At 32.4% G+C, this 16,970-nt stretch overlaps 1 protein-coding gene across 1 annotated transcript in view; it reads left to right on the top strand.

The window, feature by feature from the left end:
* The first annotated feature begins 255 nt into the window (after positions 1–255).
* Positions 256–16,970, top strand: part of LOC148617179 (uncharacterized) — a 65,629-nt gene continuing 48,914 nt past the window's right edge. Inside the window, exons 1-2 of the mRNA XM_088584634.1 lie at positions 256–442; positions 5,984–6,096. Coding sequence (XP_088440760.1) covers positions 418–442; positions 5,984–6,096 — 138 coding nt within the window. The 5' untranslated portion in view covers positions 256–417. The remainder of the gene's footprint in view (positions 443–5,983; positions 6,097–16,970) is intronic.

Here is a 16,970-nt window from a genome sequence, read left to right as displayed (position 1 = left end):
TCAAATGGGTATCTCTCTTATGATTTGTCAGTCACAGTGTTAGATGGTGACAAAAATGCTACATAATATTGATGAACATTTACAAGACTACATGTAGATAAAAAAAAATTGCTGCTTTTCTACCCGCATTAACTTATATTGCTATTATTAACATTATGCAATTAGCGGCGAATTGATTTTTGACACATGCCCCAAATAAGAATTTATACGTCAATCAAATGCTCAAAATTTTACAAGCCCCGCCTCCCATTTACAGTTAGAGATCGATCGTTGAGACGCACACAGTGGAACAAATCTATCAGAGGGGATTTTTTGTTGTAAAAGTAAATTTACATCTTCGATTAGTGTAACTAGTTGGATTATTTTTGTTTCGATAAAAGTTTATGAAGTAGTTTTTGATGGAATTTGACCCAGGCCATGGGAAAGCAGGCTAGCAAACATGGTAAGCTTCAGCGTTTATTGTGTTAGTGTATCCCGGGCTGTTTGTCCACTTTTCGGCCATGTCAATGGACAACACTGTGTATTCGGTCATCTTTGTGTGAACCCAATGTCATATAAACTTCTACTTCGGAGGTATATTTATAAAGTATGTTTTGTTAATTGTGGCATAACGACATCGTGAAGTGAAAATTACACGATTAAATTGCTTGTAAAATTGAAAAGTAATCGATGAACTTGTTTTGTTTGTAAACAAATAGTGTGTATTCCATCCTGAAAGCAACCCGTAGGCAGGTGCGCGTGTCGTGTCCCGTGTAATATATTCAATTACAATGTGTGAAAATGTAGAAATATCGATACTCCTATTTCATTGTTAAAAATATTTTAATTTACTGACTTTAATTGCAACAAAAAACAAAAAATAGCCACTTACGGTTAAAATTTACGTTTTGTGCAACACAGGAATGGACTAAAACCTGTCATCAAATTTTGTAAAAAGGGATCAATTGTAACCCCTTCGATATGTAAGAGACAATGTGTGTATCAGGAAAATAAATTAAAACCAAATGACAATAGTTGTATGTATTTTCCATATTGAACTGTTTTTAGTGTACACTGTTAATTTAAGGTTGTAGTGTACATGACTTATTTGCAATTTTTTCTTGTAAATTTAATTGTGGAAATGTTTTTTCAAGCCCATGTTTAAATAGTAATGCTTGTACATGTAGATGCTTTCAAGAACTTTCTTTCAATCCACCTTGAACTTTAATATCAAATTCTGAAGCCAGGAAATAGGTGGTGCAAAGTTGAATAAGTAACTGGGTACACTTTCAGATGTAGAATTGTTAGCTCTTGCTGATATTTGTACTTGAATTCTTGGAGTGTACATGTATATTCCTTGTTTTACTGAATTTTAAATGCATGTGTTAATTACTTATGGTAAAGTAAAATATACATACATCACATAAATTACATGTGAGATTTTAAAGACTTGAAAATTCATGAAAATATCCTTTTACATTTGTATCAATTTTGATATTCCAATTGCTACATGTAGGTGCATGTATGACATACTGCTATTGCTGAAAGCACATTGATTTTCACAGTTGCCATCAGGTGTGTAATTTGGAAGACCCCCCCCTCTCTTACATGTACATATACATTTGTTGATTCTAAGTCTAGAATGTGAAAGTTACCAGATGGAGTACTAAGTGCATTTTTATGTATTAGCAGATTAGATTGAGAAAAGCAGGGGAATACATGTAGATGACCTGACCAGTTAATGAACAAAAATGTAGTCCTTTTATGTTAAGTAATTGCATTTATTTATCTACATGTATCTCCATGAACATGCACATGTACAAAATGTATACATGTATATACATATACATGGTTTGGTTATTTACAACCAGTGGTTGAACTCTTGAAGCTCTCTCTTTCAATACTTCAATAGCAGTTAATTGCTCTCAATGTGCATATTATCATGTACATGTACCAAGTGCCAGCTTTGGCAAAGAATTGAAAGAATAATTTACACTCTACTGTAGATCCTCTATTACAAAGGGTTAATTATAAAGCGCATAATTAACAAAACAGTTGTCATATTTAGGTAATTAGGCATGTTAATGGCACCATCAAAGATTCCCACTCTTTGAAGAAAATTCCTTCTTAGAAGGCAGTCGCCATAAATGTTACTGAGGATATAAGCCTTTGTGGATTTGATTCTTCTAATGCTCAAATTCAAAAAAAATTTATATTCTGTCCTGGAGAAGAGATTGATGATGAATTTTTGCAATAAACCCTGGTTATGGCAATTTTTCCAAAAGTCATTATTAATTGTTTTTTATTGTGTATTTTCATGTTTTCAGACAGAACCATATGTGTTTGAAGATGTGTATTATTTTTCATCTAAATTCATTTAGCATGCTCAGCATATTTTTCAAATTTGTTGCTTGATCAATTTATCTGCTCAGGTTAAATGATATATTATGAACATGTGCATATATACAATGTACATGTATATAAGTTCATGAAATTTTGATCTCCTTTGACATTTATGGTTTCTTGGAAAAATTATTGGAAAAATCTTGTTGAAAATTCATGTTTGACCAATCCTGAAAAACCAAGTAAATGGGTTGGTTCATCATCCAAACAATACATTGTTCTACCTAAAACATTCAATTTTAGGGGTTTTAAGATGTTGAATGTGATTTTAAATAATTTATGTACAATTTTTCAGCTTGTACAAAGTGTATGTGTACATTATGTTGGGTATATCTGGATTAGCGTTAGGATTAGGATTTAAAACCTTGTAAGGAATCTGTATTTGATCTCCCCGTTCACATATTGCCTTTGGTTTCAGTGATGGTGCTTTTATTGGACTTCTGTTTTTCCATGTCGGAACGCCATTAGGGCAAGCTAACAGACGAATGTAATTGAATAAAATTGCACAAAAAATTACATATTGCTTGAATTATCAAAGACTCTCAATATTGAGGCCATGGTGAATGATTCAAAATTTCAATTTCTTCAATCATTATTTTACAATATATCGCCCTTCATATTTTGATTTGTGAGAGGTGATCTTTTTTTCCCATACAAAACATCAAAGTTAAATAAATTCATCTTCATGTAATAAACTTGTTATAAATATCCTAAATAGCTTATGTCAAATTTCATTCATGAGGGGTACTAATACACTTCTACAATATAGGAAATCAAATGCTCAGGTACATGGGGAAATTAAATTATTTTTTTCCATGACACTTTACATCTTTGAAATAAATAGTTTAAGATCCATTTTATTGTTATGTGACCTTTTCATTACATAACACGGCATATCTTAATTTAGTAACAATCTCAATTTTCTTTTCCTTTCATGTACATGTATATGTAGAAGATAGTATATTTAGAGAAGTGACTCTACATTTAAATTGCTGAGTTTAAAAGGCCGTTTACTTCTTGTCAACAGTAATATTCTTCAAAGAGAAGAGACAAAAATTACTGCTGTAACAGTTGTCAATAGAAATTATACACTGAATTGCATTATACCATTTTCTGCTAAATTTTTGTATTTGTGTTACATTGTATCAAAGCGAAATACTTCTTCATCACATTGAATTTAGTGACACAGAGATTATTCAGAAAATGCTTGAATATACATGTACAGTACTTTCTAATTTTTTATCATTCCTTAGCGAGTATGAATTTACTGTATGAGAATACATGTAGTGAAAACTTGCTAGGAAGACAGTAATGATGAAAAATTGTTCATTTTACATGTAAGTCTACTATTGGTATATATACATGTACATGTACATTTTATAAATATTGTTTATGTACAGTACCTGTACCGATCCGTGCAACAAAAATTGTGATCGGTCATCAATCACCGATCAGTCATTGATTCGTCAAACCGATCCATTAAACCGGTGATCGCATCACATGACCACAGAGCGGTCAATTTATTTTACAGTTTCCTGTGTTTTCTTTGTCAATTTTACACAATGCAATAAATTTAAACATCAATTTTTACTTTTATTTTACATTTGTTTTATTTTTAACAGATCATTCGTCATTTTACATAACAAAGCTGCGATCAGATCGGTCACCGGTTATTGGTTATCGATCTGTCAGCGACCAATCAGTCAACGGTCATCGATCCGTCAAACCGTTGCGCAGATCGGTTCAGGTACTGTACATTGTATATACATGTATGCATAGTAAACAGATTAAGCCAATGATACATGCATATCCCTTGGGTCAAGATAAAGAAGGCAAAAAAAAATATTGAACTTTTTTGTATAAAACAAACCCTAAACTCTTTCTACCCAATTATCCAATTTGCAAGGAACAGAAGAAAAAGTAAGACCTCTAAATCTCCCAAAATAATCAGTATATCTAAACTTCCTAAAAGTTATTTTTACATTTCATTTGTTATTCTTTACTTGATTAGCTGCATGAAGTTTGAAAATCGTTGTTTTATGGGATTACTTGTAACTTTTTGCATACAATAATGTGTGTGGGAGTTGTTCAGATAATTTAAATTCATGTTTGTGGATTGGAATTTTATTAAATCTGTGGGTCTCTAGGACATCAGAAACTCTTCAGATATTCTATCCAAAATTTTGTACAGTGAAACCTACCTGCTGTGAATCACAATTAAACTGAAAAGCAGTTGAGATGGGACAATTTTTTAAGTCCCTTTATATCAGATGGGTTTACCTAACACCTGTCTGAACTATTGAAATTCCACTGTTCAAAAAAGGGTTCATTTTAGACAGGTTTCACGGTTTCGAACCCAGGGGTCTCAATACGTGCCGGCGACTGGTGATTTTGTCATCTACTTTGACATTGGCGCCGGCTACTTTGTTGCTTAAAAAAAAAAAAAAAATTGAAAAAAAAAATGTTTGGTTATCAATGGTGCCATCTACTTGTAATTTTCTTCCACCTACTTCAAAACTTATTGAAAACCCTGTGAACCATTTACCAAAAAGATGTGGGCCTTTTATTTTTGTTACTAAATGAATCCATCTTTATGTTTCATGGTCTTATGGGATGAAGCCTTGGTTGTATCATATTAACAAACTGTGTGAATGTCACATGTAATTTGATGTTATAACACACATCAAAAAGTGAGCAATTTTTATAAAAGAATAAACTGGGCCATAAAAGTAACATATTGCTTTTTGATCTCCTCTGTCATAACTCTGCCTTCAAAGGAAAAGTCATTGACTTGATATGGGATAAATAGCCAGAATTTTCATCGTAATTACAGGATGAATATTAAGATCTGTTCTTGAAAGGGAGAGGAACAGAGAGAAAAAAGGATCAGTACTATCATGTTTGGAGTCATTTACATCCCAAAGCTTTGTTCACAAGTTGTTGTTAAGTGTGATTGAAAAATAACTTGTGAAGCTGCACCTGGACATTGAAGAAACATAACAATAGGTTTTATTAGGCTACAAAATGGCTGTAAACAAGTATAGTAGGATTTCATGGTAGCCAAATCCTTTTAGAATACACATTCACTGGAAAATGAATGGAAATAAAGCAGGCTTATTGTACTTGGGTTTGTTGATTTTACGTTGGGTATGAGTATACTTAAGAGTCATGCAGAGGATGGTCCATTGGAATTTTAGTCTTAGGATATAACATTTTAGTTAATACCCACCTAAGAACAGTCTGTACTATGGTAAATAATATTGTACTTGTAAGAATGATAACAGGTCCAATGGACATGTAATGTTTTTAATATTTTTTATGGTACATGTAGTTAAAAAAATCTGGCAAAACAATGGCAGATTCTGAAGGGGGGTTAAGGGGGTTCGCACCCCTTTTTTATCGGAAAATTTGTCATTTTCATGTGTAATATTGACAAAAATGTTAAATGATGTTGTAGCATACCCCCTTTTCTGAGGAACCCCGGCTGGCACCCTTTTATTTTAAAGTGTCTGGATCCCCTCCTGTGAAATATTTAAAAAAAAATTTCAATAGTACTATCCAATTTTTTAACTTTTTTTATTATTGTAATTGTCTTTTACAGAATGCTTTCTTGTGAATGGACAGTTTAACAAGGCTTTGATGGAGGAACAGATTCTTAAACAATCTAAAACGGGATTTAATCTGGCTAACTACAATTTGAATAATTCAGTTACGGTAAGTACAAATGCACCAAGTCTTCAAATGTTGTCATGAATGATCGGATTCTAGGTCAGATATTGAGGTTCCTGGACCTCATTCGACCACTATGCTGAACCCCTTGAGATTATGGTGTTTGGAAATTATTTTGACCACGAGGGATCTAAAGAACTTCATTAAATATTTCAACAGGCTACATGTTTGTGAAAGACCATTTTTACTGGATGTTTGGTCCAGTGAAATTTCTTTCTTACTGGTCCCACTGAAGTCTTTATTGAAGGACTATAAATTTTGAAAACAATTCCGGTCATTTAGTCCAGATCTTTAAGGACCATTTCTAGACCAAAGTATTTTTTGACTGGAAATGACCAATGAACACAGACTACCACAAATATATATGTAAAACACAAATTAGGAAAAGCTAAAGAGACCCCAGAAATTAATCTTGAATAGGAATGGGGGTGCAAGGACCCAGTTTGGTGACTGAAAATGGCCCCATGAAGTACTTGTACATAAATGTATATGCATGAAGGTTGTAAATTTAATGTTTGAAAATGACTCCTTTAAGAATGTTACATTTGTTTTCAGTCTATCTCAATTATACACACTGATACAGATTGACTCACTTGTAGCAGCATAGTGATGACATTGTCAGATTTTTTTTTTCTGAAAGGGGTGAAATTTCAGTTGCAAACATGTGATTTGCTTCTCTAGGGTGTAGCTACATGTACTTGTTACACAAAAATGTCCATAGAAATTGATGTAAGTAAAAATTTCTTGTAGAGGGACATTGTCAGTGTCTGAAAGGGTACAATTTTAGTTGAAAACATATGATTTGCTTCTTCAGGGCGTAGCTACATGTTGCACAAAATTTCCGCAGAAATTGATGTACTTTTGTAAGTAAAAACTTCATGTAGAGGGATGTGATTGTATTCGTCCCACCCATTCTGAATACTATCCTGTTAGGAGAGTTTTAAGTGAATTACCAGACAGATTCTAAGAGTACATAAGAAGTGTTTTAGATATCAATGATGCTCTGCATCAAAAACATCTTAGGGGAGAAATAAAATACATACATTTTTGTTTCTATCTTTCTCAAATTTCTCTAGCACATGTTACAATACTTGGGAGAATTCCTGTAAATTATTTATGAATGGAAGCTGTATTTTTGATGGAGTTACCAGAATAAACAGGCAATCAGCAGGTATCACTGAGTGCTACTTGTACATAATGTATATTTAGCAACCGAAGTATTTCTAATAGGAAATTATGGTAAAGAAAATTGTAGTTAGGAAGTTTGTTTTACGAGAAGTTTCATCACATTTGTTTAACTGGTTCATTCATTTAAACCATCTTTATACCAAAATTTTAAAGAACTGTAGTACTTTGTAAAAAGGGATATTTGAATGCAGTTGTGTATTTATATATAGAATCTGTAAAGACTTTTCTGGCAGAATCATTAAAAAGGTTTATTCTGAATGCGCTTTTAGAATGGTGACAAACCTTTCGGAAAACAGTAAGGCTTCTTTCTTTGATAAAATTCCTCCTGAAATAAATTATCCTTAAAGCATTGCCCTAATGAAAGATGGTATAACATATTTTGGGTTAAGGGCTTTTAAGCATTGGAACAAATGATTTTCAAAATTTGAAGAGCCTTGGGGGTCCAGGTTATTCTCTGATATGTCAGGTTTGGAAAGATGAAGAGGAAGAATTACCAAAGCAAAAAGTCGCAATGAATATTTTGATGGAAATAAACATTGGATGAACTGTAATTTTTCAGAATTTTATTATGTACAGACAAAATATATAATTTTTTTTTAAAGTATTTAGCCTACTCCTTTATGTGTAGTTGTACATAGTGTTTGCAACTTGGGTACATATAATGCAGTATTTTATTCACATTGCATATGCTTGTACAGATGTGGATTTTTTAAAACATTTACAAGATGTACATGCAGATGGAAGATTGTAAGCTGAGAAAAAGGCTTTTTAGGAAGTGACTCAGATTCTGGTGCAGGGTTTTCTTTGCCTTTGAAAACTCTATCCCTCCACAAAGGATGTAAGAGAACATATGTTTTTGAGCTGTTGGTTAAGCAGAAGAATCCTGTGATGTTTTTATTCCAGAGAACTGATAGTGTTTAGAAAGGGCTTAGTTTTATATGATCTCTGGTTTCCTAGATACCTGTAGTAATTAAATCCACATGGGGAAGACATAGATATTGTTTACAAAGAATATCATTCTGAAGAATGTTAGTTTTGAAGATTTATATGATACTAGAGTTAAAAGTAAATTGTTTCTTTGTCTGGAAGGCTCATTCTGAGTCATTTCGTCATTAATTTTGGCTGGTTTACATTGTATTTCTACGTAATTAATTTTGGCTGCTCACTTTTTTGCCTTCAATTGTGCATGTATATCCATCTATGTTTTGATATAATGAAGTGCATGTATCTTACTAGACTTGCTACGAGTGCCTCTCTTTATATTAAAAAATATATGAAAAAGTTTATCGATTGCATGTATCCCTCTGATAGCAAATCTACAAATTAATTCGGGAGAGAAATTAGTAGTGGTGTTATCAGAGAGGTTAATTACATAGATTTTCTGTGTCATATATATAATAAAGAGGGACTTGTAGCAAATCGAGTATCTTACTATATACACAGTTTGTTCATATGCACTTGGGAATGTGAAATTCATAGTTTGTTCATATGTACATATGTACATTTACATATGTATATGTATATTCATCTATGTTTTGTTCTACTGAAGTACATGTACATGTATCTTAATATGTATAAAATGGTCCATTGCCATACTTGGCAAGGTTTCTGTCTTTCAAAATTTTGTCTTGCATTTAAATTTCAATCCTTACAACATAATTTTTTATGAAGGTACATTTGTTTGTACATATGTACATGCATTACAGTGTACATGTACATTTCTAGCCAAAGTTGAAAGTCCTTTGAATTAACACGACTTAAATGTACATATGTAAAAAATGGTAATTTAGTGTATCTTAAATAGAAAGTGTAGTTTGCTCTTGGGACATTTACATGTATTCTTCATTGCAAGTTTCTGTTAACATGTAAATTTACCCTTCAGTTTTTTGTACTCAGAGAGTTGAAAAACTTAACACCCAATACAAACTAGGATGAAATGTCAATTTGAAAAAAAAGTCGATTTCTTTTGTCTACATGGCTTGTTTGTACTGATTTCAATGATCACAAAATTTGTACAGACAACCTTCATTCATGACTTTTTTTAAATTTTAGATGAGTAAAGGGTAAAATTACACCTTAGATCCATTCCCACAACAAAGAATAAAAGAATAGGTAATACCCAAACACAAAAGGGGACAATTTTGAACCGATTGGGTCAGTGATAGACTTCGGTTTGCAACAGCGATCAAAGAAATTGTAGTTGGGCAAGTTAAGCATGGGTTCTGATTTTTCAACGAGATAGAAATGTAATTAGTAGTGGAACTTTGGAAAGAATGGATCAAACAACATTGATTGTCGATATGCAGATTCCCACAATAGACAAAATAAACAAAATGCATGAAAAATATACTGTTATTGTCTTTGTCTTATTAAGGGTAATTAGCATTCCAATTTTGATCCATATAATTGCACAAGGATATTGCTGAGCGAAAGAGATCAAGATTTCCTCATTCTCTGATTAGAATGATTGTTTTTAAAGTCAGGTTCAGTAGTAAGAATTACATAATCTATTGGGACCACCGTAGAATTTGTGCTGCTTGATGTAAGCAGGATGTCTTGTTAAGGTTTTGATTAGAAAAATATACAGTTAAAACATGTTAGAGCGTTAACAAGGGCAAACTTGCAAATTCTATGCTGTTTTCATTCATACTTCGGTGTCAAGCACTTGCATTTAAGAGGGAATTGTTAAGTTGCATATTATTTTTAAGCCAGTGCTACAAAATGGTTTGGAAAGATTATTCTTAAGTGAAACGGGTCAAAACAAACAGACTTTTAATACAAATTGTTCATGTTTAACAAGTATTTACTAAAATTTCATGAATAACCACAACGTTTATACATTTATTAGTGGAAATTGATTAAATGCCCCACTGGCTGCACTTAAATAGTAGTTTTGTGATTTTTTGAAGCAGAAACAATACCCTTTTTGTAGGTTTGATCATTTTTGGATAAAAAATGGAGGGAGGCATACAGTGACAGAACATTTAGATGTTGAGTTGACGCCTGTCAGAGTGAATTCCTCTGCTGGAGGCTTTTTAACTGTATCTATAACAGAATTTTAAATTTAATTTTTCAGTATCATTTGCATGAAATCGTCAGATCTGATTGTAACCTGCGGAGTTATTCATTTCATTCTCTTTTAGAACCCTGATCAAAATTACCTTGGTATGTTCACTGAATAAACTGGAATCTTGTCAAAACCAAACATAATTTGAAATTCTTCCATTTTGGTTGCTACACATTTTGACTCTTTAAATTGGAAAAAATATACGGTATTTAGCCTGCCATTGCAAAGAGCAAGTCTTCGCCTTTGTTTGCTCTAATCAAACTTGATTCTTCAAAAACATGCCATCTGTCAAGTTTATTTTGCATACAATTTCTTATATGTATTTATTTATCTCAGAATCTCTGGCAATTTCATGCCATTCAACTTGAAAGAGATACATGAGCTTACACTCCATCTTCTAATGTGTCTAGATGAAACAACCAATATTAAAAACATTGGCTTATAGTACTTTTGAGAGAAGGGCTGTTTCCATTTAGCTTCAGCAATTCATTGTAGTTCCATAAAATGAGGCAGGTGTAACCTGTATGATGTTGAAATTGGATAAATTGATATTTTTATAAATACATGTACATGTATCTATGCCTTTTACAGTATTGCATCAACTGGGATTTCTTTTTCTTCATGATTTAACATAACTTTAAGATGTGAGCTATAAACAGTTAAACATTTTTATTTGGTTAGATACAGGTCTAGTAAAGTTCCTTACTCGGTATATCATGTTAACTTCCTGTCAGACTGAAATGGGGTTCTTGGTGCTTTCAAGGTCAAAGGTTAAATTTGTATTGATTACCAGTATGAGAAGAGATTCCCATTGATATGTATGCTAAAAACATTAAAACCACGAATTCAAGAATCGACAAATTGTCTTTCTTCCCTGATCCACAAAAATGGGTATCCATGTACTCAAGTCAAAGTCCAGACTGAAAATCCAGGTAGATGGAACTCATTAGCATAAGACATTGTGTTAGGTATGAAGAGCTGTTCAAGCTCAGGAGGTGTGATGTCAGGTAAAATCACCCTGCCTTGGAAGATGTATGAATCCCCTACTGGCCCTACCAAGGTTGTCCATCCAAATTCATTAAAGGTTCTGTCATAGATACTTTCTTAACAGACTTCAGGCAAATTACCAACGTGAGATATACATGTACACAACACAGTGAGTTCCCACGACTTAATGAGAAAGATCTTTAAATTACTAACAAAACATACTTCACTATGTCCTTTATACATTAATAGGATTCCACTTGAAGTAGATTTAAAAAAGATTTTGTGGATAGATGTCCTTAGGAAAAATTGTATCAAATCAAAGCATAGGAAAGGAATCCTTTTGAGCTATTGTACACTCATTAGTGCATTTCTCTATAGTCATTTCAGTGACCGAGATCAAGTTTCTGTTGCATGGGAAACTTCCTCCTATTTTACAGTTCAAAAATATTTTTCCTTATTTCAAAGAAAAATTCTGATTATTTTATTTCAGTTCAAGTTATAGTGTATGAGTAAGCAAGTTTTATTATACATGTAGATAAATCAAATATCTTTTTTAAAAAAAAAAGTTACAGTAAATTTTTATCAGGAAAGTCGGAAAGTTTCAGATGACTTGTTTTGATTTTTTGAGTGTGCTTGTGTACACATGCATTTGGTGCTGGTTTACTTCTATATGTTTATAAGTTTTAATGACTTTTTTGTTATATTTAAAACTTACATGTACATGTATGTTGGTACAACATTTGTCCAAAACAAATACCTGTATATGATATTTTAGCCACTGTTGAAGAATTTTAACAGAGCTCCTGCAATAATTTACATGTACATTTATATATATCTATACTGGCATACACAATCATGAGTGTTGCTAATCTTCTTTATTTAGAGAATGTTTATACATGTACATGTACCATTTGAACTAGGAGTGAGTAATCTCAATGAGCTCTCAAAGAGCTCTCAGTGAGCTCTCAGTGATCTCACAGCTCTCTCTAAACTTTATTGATTAATAATATAAATTTGAGGAAATAATTTCATTGGTCTGTAGCTAACATCTGTTTACTTCCAATGATATTATTTCAACAGTGTTACAGGAAGCTTAGTTTTTGCCTGACTAGTTAAGAAATTTTGTCTCTATTTAAGCCTTGAGTTGATATATATATCTCTTTGCTCTCTATCACAATTTGATTGGATCTCATGCTCTAGTGGTTAAAAGTACCCTTAAGCTGTTTTGGAGAAGATTGCACCCACTTCAGTTGCTCATATTGATAAAATTATTTTAAACCATAGGAATATACCTATTTCGGTATTTCTCTTTGAACTATCCTACTATTGGTAAATCTGTTTCATTCTGATTGTGTACTCTTTCTTTTATCCACCCGTGTTTACTCTTTCTTTTATTCTTCTATTTACTTAGTAGAATAAATAGCCGGGAATAGTTTTGTCGGTCACAATTTTTGCAATGAATTTTTTTATTTTTTGAAATATTTGAGGTTTAGGTTTAATTTCAGCATTTACTTTTTATGTTTGAATTAAAGGGTTGAGTAGAACCCTAAGTCAAATTCATGACATAATATTTGTAATTTGAAGTTGAGTATTGTACTTTAAAATATAGGGGTCAATTTCAAAGGGATGAATTTTACACGCTATAAGCTTCTTAACCTAGAGATATAATACTATTGTAATGGTCTCCTAGGATCATCTGTAAAGAATGTATGTGAAATGAATAAAATGATAGAAAAAAGTCTCTTCATTTCACATCTAAGGTGGAAAAAATAAGTAATCTTATATATGTAATGTGTCTTATGATGGTCTTATGTTTGTGACACCTGTTATATAGTATTATTGCATAAGGTTTTCCTTCATTGACTGACTAGTCCAATATGTCATATTGGCCTAGGCCAACTTGGATCTTAACAAGGCTAAATCTCGTATTGGATGGCTAAATCCTGTATTGGCACACTTCTGTATTTTGTATCGTGTGGGCAGTTTTTATCATATTTAGGCTAATATTTGAACATTAGTCAATAATAAATGTTATTGTATAGGCTGCATGCTAATGAACTGGTTCAATTTTTTTTGTTTTTTGTTTTTTTTGTGTTTGTTTTGTTTTTTAAAGATACAGAATTAGTGATGCTTCAAAAAATAGTGGTAGTTTCGGAAAGCAATATGCTGTGAAGTAAAGTTATTAAGTGTCAGTCTCTGTAAGAATCAGGCAGTAGGTGAACAAGATTTTCCATATCATTATGGACCAATGAGTTACAAAATGCACTGAAAAATGAACGTTTCAAGTGCAGATAACCGTCACAAACCTCATTTTTCTAAGATTCTAAAAATTTCTGAGCAAATCCTATAATGCAGAGATCAAACAATAGTCTTTTCAAATAGCGAAAGTATCCTTGAGTGATATTACATTGTCAGATCTGTTGGGTTTTGGCATGCATGTTTCTGATTTTTCCCATTTTGCCTGATTCTTATAAACACTTACACTTCTGGGTCTTGTTAATTGATAATTAAAAATATTATACAAGAGAATTTTTATAAGACACTGCTAGTTGATTTCAGCCTCACTTGGTTGCATGGTTGTGTGTGGAAGTACTCAAGCCCTAAATTTTATATAAGTGGCCTTACCTAATACAAATACCGGTACATGTAGGTCCATGGAAACATGGACACTGGCATAGATTGAACCTGAGGGGTGTCAACAGGAGTTCAAATTTACCTTCAAGAGTGAGGTCCTGGACTTCTTGCATCCTAAATTAAAAGTTCACCAGAAGAATGTGAAAGGTCCTCATTAAGAGATGTGTAATTTTAATGGTACTCCATCATAAATTGAGTATACTGGACCTCAGACTTGATTCACTGAGCCCCCAATAAATTGATAAGTTTAAGTTAATTAAACTATTTAGCCATTGCTTCTACAACTTTTGAAAGCCACATTGTGTCATTTAAGATATGCAAACTCTGATAGTACAGAATCTATTTTTATGATCAAATTGTCACATGCTTTGATAAAATTTTAATGTCAACTTTGCTTCATTTGTATCAATGTGGGAGATTACAAAATGATTCACTTAGTAATTCTATCACTAAATGTTATCTTTGGCACTTGGGACACATTAATTTTTAATTTTCGATAATGACTGGATTCTGTTGATGCTGTCAGCTGCTATATTCTCTGTTATGGATGTAATAGCAGATCCAGGGGGGGCTTCCAGCCTTGCATTCGCCTTAATTGTTATGGATGTAATGGCAGATCCAGTGGGGGGGCTTCCAGGCTTGGATTCGCCTTAATTGTTGTAAAATTTTCTTAATTTTGTGCAAAATGTAGGCTTAAATGAGCCAATGTTAGCCTGGAACTGCCCCCTCTTTTTTTTCTGGACCTGTTTTGAATTCCCTTCTTTTCAAAATATCTAGATCTAACCCAAGGATATTTCAAAATATAATCTGAGCTTTTGGTTTTTTTTACCCTTGAACAATTCATATTGGTATTTGAACCATCCCATCTTGTTTTCTATTTTATAGAATCTTGTTCAATTCTGTTTATTGGAGTTTAAACTGAAAACAATAATGTTATTTCAACTTGTGAAACTCAAATAAAATAACTTCCCTTTCTCCCGTAGTGGTGTAGCTATGATAAGTTACTGGCATGTACTAGTATTTAGGAAAGTCAAAAGATGTCCATTCGTTGAAAACTTCAAGGATCTTCAGCAATGAGTTTACATTCCAATAAGGGATTTTCTCTATGTAATTTTCCCTGTAAAATTTTACAGGTGATCAATCTCTTTGATGTTGTAATACCTGTAATTATCAATTATATCATTGTAAAGTGGTGTATATTTCACCTAGACACATCAAGCCTGAAATAAGCATGTATTTCATTCTTTTGCATGTATTTGGTGCAGCTTGGTGCAATACATGGTTGTGCATGTACATGCATAATTAAAGAACAGTTTTACATAAAGCATCAACAATCTTGAACAAGGATATTTTGATGGAATAGGTCATTCCTTTCATAAAAACATAATTGTAATATTTTAGTATTTTTGCCATGTAATGTTCATGATTTCATTAAAAAATTAGTTGAACCTTTAATTCTATGAAAAAATAGTTAGTTGTCTAAAGGGTTGAAAGCACATTGTAACATCTATGATTTAGGAGGCTGTTTCTCCCCCCCCCTTTTCGACCCCCAAACAGTTAAATTATCTTTTCCAATACCTTTGATGTTTAGAACCTCATATTTAAGTTGTGTAAAATATCTGCTCATCCTATGAACCAAGGGAGTTTTAGGTTTCTACACATTTTGCCATTATTAATAATTTAATGCAAGGTTTCAAATTCTCAAAGACAATCAGTGATCATTAGGTACAGAGTTACAATTTTTAAGACCGTTTAAATCATATTGGAGATCAGATATTTGTAATGTATTGATGAGTTTTGTTTGTGTTTTTTTTTATCACTGCATTGTTCTCCATCGATAGAAATTGTTTAGTGCTCTATCAGGTAAAATTAATTATGCCTTTTATGATTAATGGTGTGAATCTTATTCTTTGTTTTACTTCGTCGCCTGATGTAACAAAGCTGAACATTTTCAAAACAACAAGTGCAATTTATGATATTAAACATCAAAACTTTGTTACTTTGTGGTTTAGGTACAGGTTTACCAAATGTGTGTACAGATGTACCAAAATATATGTACAGGTTTACCAAATGTGTGTACAGGTGTACCAAAATATGTGTACAGGTTTACCAAATGTGTGTACAAGTTTACCAAATGTGTGTACAGGTTTACCAAAATATGTGTACAGGTTTACCAAATGTGTGTACAGGTTTACCAAAATATGTGTACAGGTTTACCAAATGTGTTTACAAGTTTACCAAAATATGTGTACAGGTTTACCAAATGTGTGTACATGTTTACCAAAATATGTGTACAGGTTTACCAAAATGTGTACAGATTTACCAAATGTGTGTACAGGTTTACCAAATGTGTGTTCAGGTTTACCAAATGTGTGTACAGGTTTACCAAAATATGTTATTACCAAAATGATATAGTGATAAAAGGGGGAGTGCAAAATTATTTTTTTTTGTGAGATGTAGATTACTTTTCATACCTGCACTCATAGTCATAGTTGTTTGTATTTTGAAATGACATTGCCCATTCATTATTAATTCCGAAATTTTGTCCTAATAATCAATTTTCTTATTATGAGTCACAAAAACAAATTGCAGGCATTCAATCTACAAATTTTATAGATTTTGTGGAGCACATGTGCAGGGCTGAATTCTTAATTGAAGGATACAGTTGATTAGATACCTTTAACCACTTGCCCCAATGACCATAGAATAATAATACATGATGGGAAGTCATTGGTAAATAATCGGGACAGAGGGACAGACGTAAGATTCATAATTCACATTTTTTTTCTGTATGTTTGATGGGGTAATTACAGATTGAATAGGTCTGTGAACTAATAGGATCAGGGCTATACTGTTTAAAGGCCACATAACAAGAAGTTTTTTCTTGGTTGATTACAAAACTATATCCATGTTCCATGACTTCAAAGGAACTAAATCTCGCTGAGTACATTTTTTCGACATTTTCATTATATTAAGTAAGGAT

Source organism: Perna viridis, chromosome 5 (assembly GCF_037379345.1).
Source record: "Perna viridis isolate PV_CMFRI_1.1 ecotype Kerala chromosome 5, ASM3737934v1, whole genome shotgun sequence".
NCBI classification, from domain to species: domain Eukaryota; kingdom Metazoa; phylum Mollusca; class Bivalvia; order Mytilida; family Mytilidae; genus Perna; species Perna viridis.
Note: the sequence above shows the minus strand (reverse complement) of the source record. Positions and strands in the feature narration are given on the sequence as shown.